A 17,756-nucleotide genomic window follows, 5' to 3' on the forward strand; every position below is an offset into this window, starting at 1 on the left:
TTTATATACTTTGTATTCTCTCATAATCCAAATTATTTTTAGATTTTCAAGTAGAACGATAAAGTAACACGGATGAAATATATTTGTGACTCTAGGTATTGAAATAATAATTATTGTCCGTAAAGATCGCAACGATCGAAGCAATTATTTAAAATTTTGGATTCCTATCATTTAATCGATTCTCGATTAAATTGTACATTGTTTAATTAACAAGGATTGTTAAAATTTAAGGTATTGGTCGAAATATAATTAATTCTAATATTGTTAATGAAATATAATAAGCATCAATGATCGAAAGTTCATAACATAATTAAGTCTCTTATCCCCTTTTATGTATATTTTGTTTCAATTTTTAATCACGGTAATGAATGATTGCGATTCGATAAAGATTTATAGTTGCGATACAGTTTCATGTCGTGAATTAATTTTTAATTAATTAATTTATATTAATATTTAAAGCAAATTATATGTTTCGATACTAATCGTAATCGTGTTTAGTAATAAAATTACAATACAATACGAAACGTTTCTCACCACTACCTTATTACTCGAGAGTCAAAAACAAAGCCGAAACATAGCGCGCTACTGTTTATATTTTATATTGCCAAAGTCGAACACCGTGTTATCAATAATTCGTTGCCAAAATATTTTATATATTATAAAATGTACATTAACACGGAATATATTAAATTAATAAAGTATTTTAATTTATTGATTAAAATTGATTATTTATTAAACAATTTATCCTTTCATTATGCTAATTATTTGCATCTATAATTCGATTGATTTACTTCGTGTTCTCTCACAATCCAAATTACATTTAGATTGTCAAGTAGAACGATAAAGTAACACGGATGAAATATATTTGTGACTCTAAATATTATAATAATTATTGTCCGTAAAAATCGCAACGATCGAAATAATTATTTAATATTTTGGATTTCTATCATTTAATCGATTTTCGATTAAATTGTATATTGTTTAATAACAAGGATTGAGAAAATTAAAACATTGGTCGAAATATATGGCCCGCTTTTAGGTGATCCCTGAAAGCGATACGCCCTCTGTGAACCTTAAAAACGTGCACCTAAACTACGAAGCCAAGGTGCACGAATGTTCTCAGAGGGTAACATATAAGGTGCACAATTTTTGGTTCTATTCCGTGCTATGTGCACAAAATGTCGGTAGCACCAGTGCTGTATAGCAAGGTATGCTTACGTATATCAAATAAATTAATATAAATGAGAAATGACGAATTTGCGATCCTCTCACACTCTCTCTCTCTCTCTCTCTCTCTCTCTCTCTCTCTCTCTCTCTCTATATATATATATATATATATATATATATATATATATATATATATATATATATATATAATTTTTTTTTTGATATATGAATTTGCAATGAGCAGCGACATATTTTTTCTTAAGAACAATTATATGTTTTTTTTACATTAACTGATTCCTCTTATTATTCTATGCATAAAATTATTAAAGTAAAATAATCGAAAAATGAACATTTTATCGGATATTTTATAATTTATATAAAATTATGTCAACTTAAAGAATCAAATATCTCGTTAACTGTTCAATTTTTGACTATACTATCTTTATAACTTTTTACACGGAATATTGCGAAGAATCGATTTATATAAAAAAATTAGGATGGTTCCATTAAAAAATATGAAGATAATCTTGAAATTTCTAAAACGCTTCCACTTACGAAAATAATATTACTAGCATATCATGGTCCTTTTAATCGTACAATTTTCGTAATTACAATTTTTTCATATCTGTAAAAATAGCGTAGATATTTCAAGTGAGCAAAGTTTTATATACATATATATGTGTGTGTGTGTGGGTGTGTGTGTGCGCGCGCGCGCGCGTGTATAGCGTATACGGGAGTTATGTGAGCAAGCGAGAAGGTAATAAGAGAGAGCGAAATGGCAATAAGAGCGAACGAGATAGCAATAGCACGAGCAACGAAGCTTGGAAATAGAGTCTTTCTTGCAGCCTGGCATACTATTTCTCTCTCGCTCGCTCCTATTACTATCTCGCTCGCTTCTGTTATTGTTTCACTCGCTCTTACGTACTCATATACTGTCATGTTCATCTCGTTATCAAGCCTGCCGCTGGCAAGCGATGACAAATTGTGACAAATAAATAAGTTAATCATTTTAAGATATATTTATAAGGGTATACGAGTAATTTTAATGGAATAATGAAAATTTTGCGATTAAAATAACATCAAACACGGTATCAATCGGATAAATGTATTTAAATATATATAATCAAAATGTTTATTATCAGACTAATTAAAAATTATCCGATTTACGTCGTGTTTGATATCATTTTAATCGCAAAAATCTCAATAATTCATTAAAATTACTTTCATATCGATAAAATAAAAAATAAAAGTTTCAGTTTTTACTTTATAATCTCGTAAATTGCGAATGGATAGAGGAAGTGAAGAAGCCGATTGTAAGAGACTTCGGAATTCTTTGATGATAGGTCATCTCGCTCGCTCTCGACTCGCGGTTTCGCTGTCGCTCTCGCACTTGACAGGTCGTAAAGATAAGCGGACTCGGCTTCCTCGCGAATGTAAACATCTTATAAAATAAAAACTGAAACTCCTAATTTTTATTTTATCCATTTGAAAGTAATTTTAATGAATTATTGAGATTTTTGCGATTAAAATGATATCAAACACGACGTAAATCGGATAATTTTTAATTGGTCTGATAATAAAAATTTTGATTATATATTTAACTACGTTTATCCGATTGATACCGTGTTTGTTATTTTAATCGCAAAATTTTCATTATTCCATTAAAATTACTTCTATACTCTTATAAATATATCTTAAAATAATTAACTTATTTATTTGTCATAATTTGTCATCGGCCGCTTGCCAGCGGCAGATTTGATAACGAGATGAGCATGACAGTATATGAGTACGTAAGAGCGAGTGAAACAATAACAGAAGCGAGCGAGATAGTAATAGGAGCGAGCGAGAGAGAAATAGTATGCCAGGCTGCAAGAAAGACTCTATTTCCAAGCTTCGTTGCTCGTGCTATTGCTATCTCGTTCGCTCTTATTGCCATTTCGCTCTCTCTTATTACCTTCTCGCTTGCTCACATAACTCCCGTATACGCTATACACGCGCGCGCGCGCGCACACACACACCCACACACACACACATATATATGTATATAAAACTTTGCTCACTTGAAATATCTACGCTATTTTTACAGATATGAAAAAATTGTAATTACGAAAATTGTACGATTAAAAGGACCATGATATGCTAGTAATATTATTTTCGTAAGTGGAAGCGTTTTAGAAATTTCAAGATTATCTTCATATTTTTTAATGGAACCATCCTAATTTTTTTATATAAATCGATTCTTCGCAATATTCCGTGTAAAAAGTTATAAAGATAGTATAGTCAAAAATTGAACAGTTAACGAGATATTTGATTCTTTAAGTTGACATAATTTTATATAAATTATAAAATATCCGATAAAATGTTCATTTTTCGATTATTTTACTTTAATAATTTTATGCATAGAATAATAAGAGGAATCAGTTAATGTAAAAAAAACATATAATTGTTCTTAAGAAAAAATATGTCGCTGCTCATTGCAAATTCATATATCAAAAAAAAAATTATATATATATATATATATATATATATATATATATATATATAGAGAGAGAGAGAGAGAGAGAGAGAGAGAGAGTGTGAGAGGATCGCAAATTCGTCATTTCTCATTTATATTAATTTATTTGATATACGTAAGCATACCTTGCTATACAGCACTGGTGCTACCGACATTTTGTGCACATAGCACGGAATAGAACCAAAAATTGTGCACCTTATATGTTACCCTCTGAGAACATTCGTGCACCTTGGCTTCGTAGTTTAGGTGCACGTTTTTAAGGTTCACAGAGGGCGTATCGCTTTCAGGGATCACCTAAAAGCGGGCCATGACACCTCTCATTCTTCTCTCTGATAGTATCTCGTCGGTGTCTCTGGTATCAGCGATCGAAGCGCCTGTATTTCGTACCATACGTGCAAAGTTGATTCAGTTGAATTCGCGAGCAGGAGAAGTTGTTTAGAGCTGTTCATGATTTGACACAACAAGATTGTGGCTTCGAAAGTATCGCCTGGATTAAATTATATTCAGATTCTGCTGGCCAAGAATATCATATTAAAAGGTATTATTTGTCGTACGTTATCTCGTCATGAACATTAAACGATGTTTTTGTCTGCCTAAGAAAGACACATAACCTGACTTTTCAATAAACTTATCAAACTAACTTCAACAAACAACGAGCAATTCTATTATATATCGTTCTCTCTTAATGATTTTACTATCGTATTTATTTATGTGCTTGCATCATTCTGCATATCATCTATACATGATATTTACAATGATGAACTGTTATTGTTTACCCATGATCCATAACCTGCCTACTTACAATACTGACTGATATCTTACAATACAAACTGTTACTTTTATGAAATATAATAATCTTATATAATTTATATGAAATGTATTTAGTGTTTTTTCTAGTTAATAACATTTGTAAGCAATATATAGTAATTATTTTATTGATTATCTGTAAATTCACAGTGATATGAAGAAGGAAAGACCGTGACAGAGGGAATTTGAAGATAAGAGTGGCCTCGGTGAATGCAGGAATATGCCTTCGGCTACCGGTGTGTAAAATATACTAGAATTCTGTTTGCAATGCACAAAATGTAATAATATTTTGTGTAGATAAAAGCTTTTGCGCAACAGAAATAATGCATACGATATTTATATATATGATATAATAGTATTTTATAGATTAAAAGTCACATATATTGACTGAATCAGGAACAATGAAAGTGAAATGTACACATGTGCCCAGTTAAGAAATAAAGGACATACATATTACAGGAATAAAGAAGCAGAGTAAATTAAATGCAAGTTTCAAGTGGATGAAAATATATGCAATAAAGGAAGTCTTTTGTAGAAGTCTTTTGTTGATAATGGTGTGATTATATATTTTGAAAAAGATGCACATCTATTAGAAAGTGCAGTTCAAAATACCATGTTTTGAAGATTGATAAGAACACAATCAATTAAAAATCATGTAACTTTATTACAAATAAAGAAATCTTTTTTTTTGTTGTATGCATTTATAACTTTGCATATATTGTATACATGTGAATTTATTTCTATAAATTATAAAAGACTTTTATCAAAAATGTCTCACTTTCATGTGTTCCTGGTATTTAAATTATGACAATAGTTTGTAAAAGTAAAAATCTGTAGTGTATATAATTTCGACCAAATATTAAGTTGATCTTTACATCCTTACATCTATTTTTTGAGTGTTATTTAATTATGAAAATTTTTAGGTGGGACCAACCCAATAGGGCAGCAGAAGGGAGGGGCTATGCCCAGTAATGAAGAATGTGGTATTAGAGATGTATGGGGACACAATCTCGAAGAGGAATTTCGCACAATTCGTCAAGTCGTGCAGCAATATCAATACATTGCAATGGATACAGAATTTCCTGGTGTCGTAGCTAGACCTATTGGTAAGACTGTATACTTTTGAAGAATTTTACTATATATTCCTCAAATATATATATATATATATATATATATATATATATATATATATATACACACATATATATCGTGATTTTTCCTGTTTTGATAGGTGAATTCAGAACTAATGCCGATTATCAATATCAGCTCTTACGTTGCAATGTAGATCTTTTGCGAATAATTCAACTTGGTCTCACATTCCTTGATGAATCGGGGAATACGCCTGGTGGTAGCTACACAACATGGCAGTTTAATTTTAAATTCAACTTACAGTAAGTCTATATGTATTAACATTAATATTTGTTTTACATATGTGCAATTTTTTAAGATTTTAACTCCTTAACTATGGATATGTATTCATATTCATTGTCTATTGATGATAGTTGCAGTTAAAGGATTAAAATAATTATATCAATCTTTTTTACAACTTTTTCTAAACAATTTTTTGATAATAAGATGTGTATATTTTGTTGTTACTAGTGAAGACATGTATGCACAGGATAGTATAGATATGCTACAAAATAGTGGTATACAGTTCAAGAAACATGAAGAGGAAGGCATCGATCCTTTAGAATTTGCTGAATTGCTAATGACATCGGGAATTGTTCTTGTTGATGATATAAAATGGCTATCCTTTCATTCTGGTTATGACTTTGGTTATTTACTGAAGCTCCTCACAGATCAAAAATTGCCACAGGAAGAAAGTGAATTTTTCGAGCTGTTGAGGATATATTTCCCAACGATATATGATGTAAAAGTAAATAGAAATTTTTAAAAAAAGTAAACAAAATTAAAAATATATAAATAAATAAATAATAAATAAAAATATATAAGTATAAAAATTTTATAATTTATTAATTTTATAATATGTTTTTTTATATATGTAGTACTTAATGAAATCATGCAAGAACTTGAAAGGTGGTTTACAAGAAGTTGCAGAACAGTTGGAAATTCAAAGAGTAGGCCCTCAACATCAAGCTGGGTCTGATTCTCTTCTTACTGGAATGGTCTTTTTTAAAATGCGAGAGGTAAATAATTTAATTTAATAGATATAATTGTGTGTGTGTGTGTCAAATAATTTTATTTACGAATTTTGGCAACATGTATTTATATTTATACATAGGATTGATCTCTTTGATTTCTATTCCAGATGTTTTTCGAAGATAATATTGATGATGCAAAGTATTGTGGGCACTTATATGGTTTGGGTACGTCATTTGTTATGAATGGATCTAGCGGATATATGGACAGTAATGGTGATAATGCCTCAACATCGTAATGTTAAAGAAAGAATCAATCGTAACAGAGAGATTATTTCATTACAAATAAAATGTTACAAAAAAATCTTTTCACTTAATGATCAAGCGTATAGTTCATATCCGCAATATTATATCGACATCATTGCTGCAGATTTCACACAAAAGTCGATTTAGACATGTCTCTTTCAAATCTTTTTAATTTTTTTTTGGATTCCAATATCTGTGACTCTTTTATAGATTCCTTCTGTGATAAGTACCACCAATCGCAAATATTTACAACACCAAACAGCAAATAAAAAATGTAATGTAATTTTTTTTGTAAACATTTGGACAATATTGATATATAAGATACCATTACAGTACAAAAATTCCATAATTTCCTTCATTTTTAATATCCTTGCATATATATATATTTATATCTAGATACTGAAATGACAACAAAAGGCGTTTAACATCATACTCAAGCGAAACGCAATGTATATGCTACATGTATAGATGTATCTATTACCATTACACACACACATACATATATATATTCTATGATGCATTTGTAGCGTGATACACACATTTTAAGTATGAGACAATGGTATACATTTTAGAAAACCATGATGGAAGGATGCGCTATTTTTTCCCGCGTTTTTAAGTTAAACATATATATATATATACAGGGTGCGCCAAAAGTCTGGATACACCTAAATATCTCACAAACGGTGCAGTTTAGAAAAAAATGTTTCAGGCAAAAGTTGTATGGTTTCAAGGGGGACATAAGGTGGTACCATTGGTTTGACCTTGAAGAGTCATTTGAAGGTCACGTGAAGGTCACTTCAATTTTTTTAAATGGAACACCCTATATATTTTTGCACACTTGTAGCTTATCTCGAGAGGTTTCCAAAACACTATAATTAAGTACCTTTTCGTTAAGTACTTTTTGAGTTATGAGGCTTGAAATAATTTCTTAATTTTACATAAACCGTAAAATATCTTGTAAAATATTCATTTTTTGTTTATCTTATCTTAATATTTTTATGTAGAAAATAATGAGAGGAATCAATTGGTGTAAAGAAAACACATAGTTGTTTTTAAGAAAAAATATGGAATTGTTAATTGCAAATTACATATTTTTTCTTCAAAACAACTATGTATTTTCTTTACACCAATTGATTCCTCTCATTATTTTGTACGTAAAAGTATTAAGGTAAGATAATCGAAAAATAAATATTTTACAAGATATTTTACGGTTTATGTAAAATTAAGAAATTATTTCAAGTCTCATAACTCAAAAAGTACTTAACGAAAAGGTACTTAATTATAGTGTTTTGGAAAGCTCTTGAAATAAGCTACAAGAATGTGCAAAAATATATAGGGTGTTCCATTTAAAAAAATTGAAGTGACCTTCACGTGACCTTCAAATGACTCTTCAAGGTCAAACCAATGGTACCGTCTCATGGCCCCCTTGAAACCAAACAACTTTTGCCTGAAACATTTTTTTCTAAAATGCACCGTTTGTGAGATATTTAGGTGTATCCAGACTTTTGGCGCACCCTGTATATATATATATATATATATATATATATATATATATATATATATATTGATATAAGAGTCGTATCTTTTTATTATATATATAACGAATGTTCTAAATGACGTAAATGATGCATTCGTGTAAAAAGTTAGTAATATAATTAAAGGCGAGGTATCCTTTATATAACATTTGCTATATATACTGCACTGTTTTATTGTAAAAGTTGAGTCCGCAAAAAAAAAAGAAAGATTTTGGTACATTTTCAAACCAATCGTACTAAAAATATCTGCTTTGTAAATAACGGACAGTTACAGAAATCGAATAAATAATTTACTTCTAAAATGTCGATTTTTTAAAAATGTATTTGCGACAATAGGCTATAAACGATTCAATCGTTCGATTTATCAACAAAATACTCTGAATGCGCTTTTCGTGAATGCGTGCGTATACGCCCTTTTTTTAAGTAGAACGCGCGAAGAATCTCGTTCAATGTGCTGTGCTGCGTATCTATCTACCTGTAGTAAAGAGATAAATGTACGTTATCAGACTAGAGCCGATGATATCAGTCTACCGTTATCGCATGTTACTTGAATCTGAGTTCAGTTTTGTCGTGCGTACTAAAGTAATTAGTTCGTATCGTTTCATCGCGAAAATGCGACCTCGAGCATCGTGGAGGAAGCTCGATTGCATTTTTGTGTTATCGAAATGGATCATTTTTTTTACTTGCCTCCTTTCGTTAATGCCAAATGGTATTATCGCGCAAAACAAGACATTCGAGGATTTCTTTGGATTGGATTCACGCGAGTCGACCGCGAGTTATAATGCGGAAGAGAATATCGGATTGTTGCCGCACGAGAAAGAAGCGGAAGCTCTAACGGAACTCGAAGATCTCGCTGTGGAAGAGAAGGATTTAACTTCAATCGAGAAAAAAGATGAAGAGAAAAATCCGATCGAAATTTTACCGGAAATTAAAAATGTTTTTGCATTGAAAAATGACTCCGAGAAAGTAACGGTTTCGCCCTTCGTTCAAGTTATTTCTGGTAAAATGGCAGACGAAAAGAATGGAAAATATGTAAGATACGGTAAGTAATTCGTTATCAATGGGTGTGACCATTGTTTCGCAATAAATAATGTAAGAGTAAGCAATGATGAGTACGTAACTTGCTTGCATCAATCTTGTTAATACGTGAATCCTTAAAATTTAATTTTTTGTGTTTTACATATCTTAAAAAAAATGGTTTAATTCGATGCACAAGTCTCGTAAAATTCTTTACTTTCCGACAAAGACAATCTATATCATAGCTTATCGTGAATCAGTGTGTTTATCAGTTACTCACTTTAACATGAATCAAAGATGATTCATTAGATGAGACGAACCGTTTTGATACATCATGAACTAATTTTGATGAAATATTTGATGTTTCTATAAATATTGTAGTATTTAATGATTAAATTAAGTATTTTAATGTGCTCAAATGAAGATTGTAAAAATGTTGCTGGATATTTATTATATAAAAAAAATATAATATAATAATATAATTCAATATATACACATATGATATAATAAATTTATAATAATATAATATATATTTATAGTAATATAAAGAACTTTTTTTTATTATTCTATAAATACACTACTGCTAAAAATTCTTTTTTCGGAAGAACTATAAGATATTACCTAAGTGTAAGAATATTACTTGGTTTAATTAATTAGTTATTTTATTAGCATTATGTTGATCGATCCCTATTTGATGCATACTTGCAGATTCGAACTTACCTGAGGCTGATAGATATGCGCCACGTCCAGAAGACAATCCACCTTTCTATACATTAATAGATACCAGATTGAAAGAAATTCGTTCTCAATTCATGTATTGGTATTTTGATAAAGGTGGCGATAATGATATAGGAGATTACCAAACGCCTTTGCAGGCGACAACATTGCAAATCCATAAAAATTTGAATTTTCAATTACCTTTCTTTGGCTTCAGATTCAATTATACAAGAGTACGGTCGCATTTGTTATTTATTTGTATAATTTTCGATAGTATAAATACAAATATTTTTATAATTTATCAGAAGCTATCAATAAATTTCTTTTTATGTGAAGTATCCATATTTTCACGTTAAATTTGAAAAATCTTGAAATTCATTATTTAGATATTTTAATGGTGTCTGAATATTTTAATAGTTTGCAATTTTTTGCTATAAATGAAAATTTTTTTCATTGCCGAAAACAATTTTAAAAGTTATTATGTAATATTTTAGTTAACTGTTAATGGGTACCTGGAATTTAGCGATCCACCGGAGTATTTTACGTATCCTCTCGTTTTTCCGGTTAAAGATTGGCCTAGGAAAAACGATCCCAGCTTCATCGGCATCTTCTTCAGTAAATGTCGTATAGGTAGATTGAGAGAAACCGATATCGATCAAAGGAAACCAGGAGTATATTTTAGGTATGCTCACGTAATATAAAAATTAAGATAACATTCTATAAAACATTTTTATGATTTTATAATAGCAATTTTTCGAAAATAAATTAAAGAAATTTATAGAAAATAAATTTTTATTAGACTCGAGAGGGATTTGCAAGGGAGAAATGATCAATTTGGCGTAGAGATGCGAGAGCGTGTCATGTGGGATATACGTGAAGGTGTTGTCGGGGCTGATTCTTTCGTGCCTAAACACGCCCTGATAGCAACCTGGAAAAATATGTCCTTTGCGGGTGGCATCGGCCAAGCCCTTCAGACGACTAACACGTTTCAATTGGTTTTGGCTACCGATGAAGTTTTTACTTACGCCATATTCAATTATTTGAACATAAAATGGACCAGTCATACGGAGGCAGGCGGCGATACAACACAAGGCGAAAACGGAATCCCTGCATACGTAAGTAATCGCAAAATATTTTTCTGGCTGCAGTAATAAATGAGAATATCATTTCTATAAACATTTTATTTAATTGAACTTTATATGCAATTATATAAATTCTTCGCATAAGATAATATCTTAATAGAATATGATATATCTCGTCGAGAGAATAATATAAAGTTATTTGTATAAAGGTATTTGTATATTATATATTTAAATCATTTAAATAGATAAAATTCATTCGCGGTTTTTAGGTGGGTTTCAACGCTGGAAACGGTACTCAGAGTTACGAATATAAGCCTTACTCTCAGGCGACCACAATCCGTGATTTAACGAGCAGAGGATGGGCGAATGGTTTTCCAGGTCGACACATTTTCAGGATAGACGAAAAAATCATGTTGGGCACTTGCAATAAGGACATTGGTAAGAGGCGCAGTACTTTTAAGAAATATTGAACAAATAAATACGACTCTTTCAATGTTTAATGATATACAGCCGGAGCACACTTGCCGCTGGTTTTCGCTCCGGAAAGTGGAAATATGCTGGGCGGTACCATCGTCAATATCACAGGACCGTGCTTCAACGAGTCCCAGAAAATCAAGTGCCGTTTCGAAAACGAGGTTGTTATGGGCACAGTAGTAGATAGAAACCGCGCAATTTGCGTACAACCGTTCTTAAAATACGAAGGCTACATTCGTTTCTACATTGCAATCGATAGTGGAACTTACGATTGGAAAGGCAAATACTTCGTCGGTAAGATTTCTCTTATCTTGACATCATTTTTATTCCTTGTTACACGTACATGTTATTCATTTGATTATAATCTTAATAGAAAAATGTATTTTTATCATTCATAACAAAAATTGTGTAAAATTTTTGCTTGCGCAGAAACCCCAGCTACGGCAACGGAGAGGATCTTTTTCAGTGACAAAGAGGCCGTTCACAAGAAAGATCCCGCGGAAATCAAATTCACATGGAACGCGTATAATTTGACGACCAATATAGCAGCGGGGGTGCAAATCTCGTTGTGGGGATACAGAGAAACCAAGACGAGGCCCGAATTTGAATTTATAACGACTTTGGAGGTTCGTATTCTATAAAGATACGATAGAAAATATAAGAAACAACGATAAATTATGTTGTGCTATATATGTTTTAGAGATCGCATACCAATATTGGTAGTTACATCATCAAACCGGCCAAATACCGAGACGCGTATAATCCATATTATAGCGACATGATTTTTGGCTTCATACAAATCAATTTGACTGAACCACATTTGTTCTCTGGACTCTCGATAACACCGTAAGTTTTATCCGACTAAAAGTTTCCGGTCTGATGGTTGAATAGTATTTAAACAATTTTAATTTTATATAGGAGCTTGTGGAGCAGACCAATTCCGCTCGGTTGGTACTTTGCTCCTCAATGGGAACGACAATACGGCTCGCGGTGGTCTCAGAAACTCTGCGATAAATGGATTATGAATGACCGATATCTTAAGAACTTTGCCGCTGAGGTAGCTCTTTGTCCTTGCATTCTGGAGCACGCTCTGTACGATAAGGGTCGCTTTCTTCCGGATTACAATTGCGACAAAGATTCGAATATAGATTGCTACTATAATAATTATGCGTCTCACTGCGTGAGGACAGGCGCACCCAAGTAAATAATTTATTTTTTATATTTTGAAAATAACTTATTTATTCATGTGAATACCGAATAAAATACAGTAACATAATAACCGAAAGGAAATTTCCTCTCATTTGTAATTTAGAATAAATTGCTGTCTATAATTAAATGGTCAAAATAATTTTGAAATTACATTCTATCTTCACTACACACAACACAATTACGTATTCGTATTATTTCAGTTTGGACGGTTCGGAACAACAATGCTGTTATGATAAAAATGGTTTTCTGATGCTAACTTACGATCAGCAATGGGGATCGCGACCTCATCGATCGCATAATTTAGGCTTCTTTCCATGGAACGAGGCTAATAAGGTACCAACTCTTTCGCACTGGTATCACGACGTGATACCTTTTTATACGTGTTGTCTCTGGCAAGAGGAACAAGCAGTCGGTTGTGAGACATTTCGATTCGAGAGAAGACCATCGCAGGATTGCATTGCCTATCAATCACCAGGGGTAGCGACGGTATTCGGTGATCCTCACTTTGTCACATTCGACGGTGTGGAATATACTTTCAATGGTAAAGGTGAATTCGTTTTGTTACGAGTAAACGATCTTAGAGACAAACTCGATGTGCAAGGTAGATTCGAACAAATGCCCATCAACGCTTATGGCCCAGTGAAGGCGACACATCTTACCGCGCTAGCAGGTAAACTTTTGTCGCTTTATTACATGAATTCTCTGAAAGAATTAATTAATTTTCAGACTTATATAAGTTTGACTTAAAGATTTTTGCAATATTATTAATATTATGTAAAAAAAGATAGCTATATCACGTATCTTGTATGTACAGCGAGAGGAAATAACTCTGCCACCATTGAAGTTCGCTTGAGACCCCCATATGCGCAATGGAGATATCGGCTCGATGTCTTCGCAGATGGCCAAAGAATATATTTTGACAGGCAATCCTTGAAATTCCAACATTTCCCTGGGGTTGTTGTTTATACTCCCACATATATATTGAATCAGAGCGAAGTCATTATCATGTTCGACACTGGTGCTGGCGTGGAAGTCGTGGAGAATGAGGGTTTCTTATCCACTCGAATGTATCTTCCGTGGTCGTATGTGGTAAAGGAATCTCATTTACAAAAAATAAGCTCCATAGAATAAAAAATCAGCTTCGTGAAACATAATTAATAAATACATAAAATGTCAGGATTAAATTATAATGCATGCTAAAGGATATTATTTTTCAATTTTAGAATAAAACTAAAGGATTGCTCGGAGTTTGGAATTTTGATAATACAGACGATTTGACAAATCCGCAGGGATATCAAGTCCCTATTAATAGCGTGAATCATTCGGAAACTATTCATAAAGATTTCGCGCTACATTGGATGCTAGAAGATAAAGAGAATAAACTATTAGGAGCGGCTTTATTCGTTCGGGAATTTGGTCGAACAGCGAGTTATTACGCTAATCGCACGTTTGAGCCGGAATATCGAAAATACCCAACAGAAATACTTCCAGTGAACAGAACACATGACATAAATCGTGCGCTCGATTTGTGCGGCGATTCGTATCAATGTCAATATGATTACGTTATGACTTTAAATCGAGACTTAGCGCACTTTACCAAGAATTATTACGATACTTACACCCAAATCAATGCGTTAAATAAAAAGGAAAGTAAGTAAATGTGCAGCAATATGTGTTTTTTTATGAATAATTAGATTTATATGTATAAATTTATAATATTAATTAGATTTATATACATTTAATTTACTAATTATATATGTATATGCTATCTTTAAGTTGTATCCTGCGGTGTATTGGAAACACCACGGTTTGGACGTAAAAGCAATTTCCTGTTTATCCCGGGGACGAAAGTGAGTTTCGAATGCAATCAGGATTTCATACTTGTCGGTGATCAACGTCGGGTGTGCACACCGGAAGGCCGATGGAATACTCCGGAGTATGGATATACGGAATGTCTTCGTGAGTATACTTATGAATGCATTAATTTTCCATTATAATCTCACCGTAGCAGCTTAACAATCCTAAACGAGAATAAGGAATGAAATAAGATACAATATATAAAGAAAGTGTATTAAACGGTAGCATTTATCGGGTCGTTTATAATTCGAAGCAGACCAAGTTCCAGCAATTCGTTTTACACTGAAAAAAAAAAATTCTGAGTAAATCTGTGAGATGCATTTAGTAGTGCATTTTTTGAAATATTTTATCATCAAGTATAATAACAAAATATTTAATAATAGTTATAAACATTTTAAAAAAGCATATTTTACGTCTAGTTGAGTCTACTAAATATTAACATTAAATAAATTATTTCGTTATCACCTATACGTTTAGTTGATTAAGACAAAATAATTTACTTAATGTTAACGTTTAGTAGACTCAACTAAACGTGAAATGTGCTTTTTTAAAATGTTTATAACTATTACTAAATATTTTGTTATTATTATACTTGATGATAAAAACTAAATATTTTAAAAAATGCACTACTAAATGCATCTCACAGGTTTACTCAGATTTTTTTTTTCAGTGTAAGAATAAAAATAGGCGTTTTAATTAATCTTAGCGAAAGTCCATTTTTGCAAAGCTAGTTTACAGAATTGTTGAGAATTGTGTTTTTTAATCTCTTTCTTTTTTCTCCTTTCTTGCCATGTTTATCCTTTTTTTCTTGCCATACTTATCCTTTTTTTCTTCTTGCGATCGTTAAATTAATGTGTTTTCCCATTTATGTATGTGGAACGCGATTGAAGCTTATTATATAAATATAGGTCACATCGAGTACGTTCAGCGTACAGCGTGGACCGTAATGGGCATTATTAGCATCGTATTAATTCCCGTGGTGGCATGCATCGCCGGTAGTTTCCTTTATATAAGAAGGAACCAGATGCAAGGAGGTTCCATGAAATCATGGCGCTATTCTGAGCGCGGGTCTGGTACCGACAACGAATCTACGTTGAAGCAGACCGCGCCGTTAAAGTCATATGACGATAGGGCCATTACTCCAATTAGCGATGCTAGCACAATTGAAACTAATAGCGGCACTAGGAAGCGTCGTAGTTATGACAGAGTATACCGTACACATGAACCTTTACCTAATAGACCGTACATTGACTTTGAAGATAAAGAATTTGATCTAAAGGAGCCCATCTCACCCACGGGATCAGATTCAGGCGCGGATTCGATTAGGAAAACGGGCAGTCCCGCTAAAGAGAGTGACGTTTAGATGACGTTTGTTTCAATAGCAAATTCAATAATATTATAATAGAAACAAAAGATATATTCTGATAATAAAATTACTTTAGGACGCATCATTATTTGGATTTAATACATATGCGTGCATGACATCTTGATTTCAAAAAACATGCATTTTGCATATGTCAAATTAATAGATTAAATAATTTTAACAAATTAGCCATAAATAAGCCATAAATAAGTTCATTAAATTTTAGGCGATATAATTTAAATATAACTTTATTATCATTTCGTTCGTCATTATTCAATGTTTATTCGTATAGATAATGATGATACTACTGTTCTTGCTGTGGAATAGAAATAGTTACAGTATTAATTGTGTTTAAAATATACATACATTATCATTTATTGATATAATGTAATTAATATATTTCAAAAAATATTAAATAAGCGACGATTAAATGCAATAATATCTAGTATTTAATTGTCACAACTGGTTTACATAGTTGTAACAAATACATTTCCCGCAATTTAATTATGCTAATATTTGTGTTCACAAACTGTAAAAAAGATTTGTTATAATAAAAACTTTTTTATATACATCAATTTAATAGGAAATTTCTATTCCACATGCATGTACAGAATGTTTATGGTAACGAAAACGATTCACATCATTACGATGTAGCAATAGAAGAATTAATAGCATTAGAATGGAATGGAAATTTCCACTAGAGTTATCGTGAATTTTTCCTATCAACAACACCTTTTTCTCCTTCCTATTTAAAATATCTCATTTATTTACGTTATCATCCGTTCATGTATGTCAAGTTATTGAACGAATTAGAATTTATCACAATAGAAATTTTTCTAGGATAATTCAACAGAATTCATCTTAAACTCTCGCATTCTACTAATAAGATACATTTAACTCGGGTTTAAGATGTTTTTACTTAAATAATAATTTTTGATTACTCTCGATTATTTAGGTCAACAAGAATACAGCTCTCGTGAAGCAGGTATTACAGCTGGCATAGTGCTCGCTTGCGTGATTCCCATTTTGTTGGTGATTATTTGTGTCGGGTATCGAGTGCTCAAGGGTCGTAAAGATCAACGGGAACAAGATGAAATCTTAGCAAGGTATTAAATTTACGAAATCAAAATTTTATGTACGACTACAACTCTAATACATTACATAATATATAATTATATTTCAGAACACGACAAGCCGAACTACAACGATTGCGAAAGATTGGCGAGGACGACGAATCCATTCCCTACACGGGTTCGAGAGCTACGGAAATCCATTAGATTTTATATTAAAATTTTAGGAATGTGTACTTTTGTATTTGTTATTCATTTTGCATTATTCATAATTTACTCTTCAATATCATTTCATTATTAAATTTATTTAATTATATTTTCACAAAGGAATAGACGTATAAGGCGATATATAAGAGACTTCAAAGTTTTATATCAATGATACGTATATAATAAGAGAAAAAATATTTTTCGCGAGCTACACTAATATAATATCAAATATAAAAATAAATGGATAATTTTTTAAAATTTTATAAGATATTTCCGATATTTCCGTCGCATAAAAATTCTTTTCAGAAAAAAATCTACCAAAAATTCACTT

The 17,756-nt window shown here is 31.6% G+C and overlaps 3 protein-coding genes across 7 annotated transcripts in view; 2 read left to right on the forward strand and 1 right to left on the reverse strand.

The window, feature by feature from the left end:
* The first annotated feature begins 4,025 nt into the window (after positions 1-4,025).
* Pop2 (CCR4-NOT transcription complex subunit Pop2) lies at positions 4,026-7,243 on the forward strand. 4 transcript variants are annotated; one of them, XM_083097427.1, is made up of 7 exons: positions 4,026-4,220; positions 4,640-4,725; positions 5,413-5,595; positions 5,721-5,880; positions 6,089-6,365; positions 6,496-6,636; positions 6,759-7,243. In XM_083097427.1, the coding sequence occupies exons 2-7, from the start codon at positions 4,710-4,712 to the stop codon at positions 6,885-6,887; spliced, it is 906 nt and encodes a 301-aa protein (XP_082953553.1). In that variant the 5' UTR covers positions 4,026-4,220; positions 4,640-4,709; the 3' UTR covers positions 6,888-7,243. The 4 variants fall into 4 exon arrangements, with proteins under 4 accessions (XP_082953553.1, XP_082953554.1, XP_082953557.1 ...); XM_083097428.1 differs by lacking the exon at positions 4,026-4,220 and adding an exon at positions 4,846-4,974; XM_083097431.1 differs by lacking the exon at positions 4,026-4,220 and adding an exon at positions 4,856-4,974.
* A 1,727-nt stretch (positions 7,244-8,970) lies between these two features.
* Positions 8,971-17,512, forward strand: Mesh (sushi domain containing 2 mesh). Of its 2 annotated transcripts, XM_083097910.1 has the most exons (15): positions 8,977-9,471; positions 10,155-10,396; positions 10,658-10,845; positions 10,963-11,278; positions 11,515-11,683; positions 11,756-12,013; positions 12,149-12,345; positions 12,420-12,565; positions 12,638-12,919; positions 13,129-13,598; positions 13,743-14,017; positions 14,152-14,578; positions 14,705-14,887; positions 17,104-17,254; positions 17,332-17,512. In XM_083097910.1, exons 1-15 carry the CDS (start codon positions 9,042-9,044, stop codon positions 17,423-17,425), a joined length of 3,828 nt encoding a protein of 1,275 aa, XP_082954036.1. In that variant the 5' UTR covers positions 8,977-9,041; the 3' UTR covers positions 17,426-17,512. The 2 variants fall into 2 exon arrangements, with proteins under 2 accessions (XP_082954035.1, XP_082954036.1); XM_083097909.1 differs by lacking the exons at positions 17,104-17,254; positions 17,332-17,512 and adding an exon at positions 15,694-16,651 and having other exon boundaries at positions 8,971-9,471.
* Positions 14,674-17,756, reverse strand: part of Kek5 (leucine-rich repeat, immunoglobulin-like domain-containing kekkon 5 protein) — a 269,622-nt gene continuing 266,539 nt past the window's right edge. Inside the window, exon 9 of the transcript XR_014438650.1 lies at positions 14,674-14,949. The gene's annotated coding sequence lies outside the window, so the exon portion shown is untranslated. The remainder of the gene's footprint in view (positions 14,950-17,756) is intronic.

The sequence above is a fragment of the Camponotus vicinus genome, unplaced genomic scaffold, assembly GCF_025532165.1.
Source record: "Camponotus vicinus isolate PSW18456_S1 unplaced genomic scaffold, iyCamVici1.0 SCAF_4, whole genome shotgun sequence".
Lineage (NCBI taxonomy): Eukaryota > Metazoa > Arthropoda > Insecta > Hymenoptera > Formicidae > Camponotus > Camponotus vicinus.

Coding starts and splice junctions, on each gene's coding strand:
- Pop2 (XM_083097427.1), top strand. Junction 6,366..6,495: donor CAACGATATATGATGTAAAA/GTAAATAGAAAT, acceptor TTATATATGTAG/TACTTAATGAAATCATGCAA. Junction 6,637..6,758: donor TCTTTTTTAAAATGCGAGAG/GTAAATAATTTA, acceptor TTTCTATTCCAG/ATGTTTTTCGAAGATAATAT.
- Mesh (XM_083097909.1), top strand. CDS start 9,042: ATGCGACCTCGAGCATCGTGGAGGAAGCTCGATTGCATTTTTGTGTTA. Junction 10,397..10,657: donor TCAGATTCAATTATACAAGA/GTACGGTCGCAT, acceptor GTAATATTTTAG/TTAACTGTTAATGGGTACCT. Junction 12,920..13,128: donor GTGAGGACAGGCGCACCCAA/GTAAATAATTTA, acceptor GTATTATTTCAG/TTTGGACGGTTCGGAACAAC.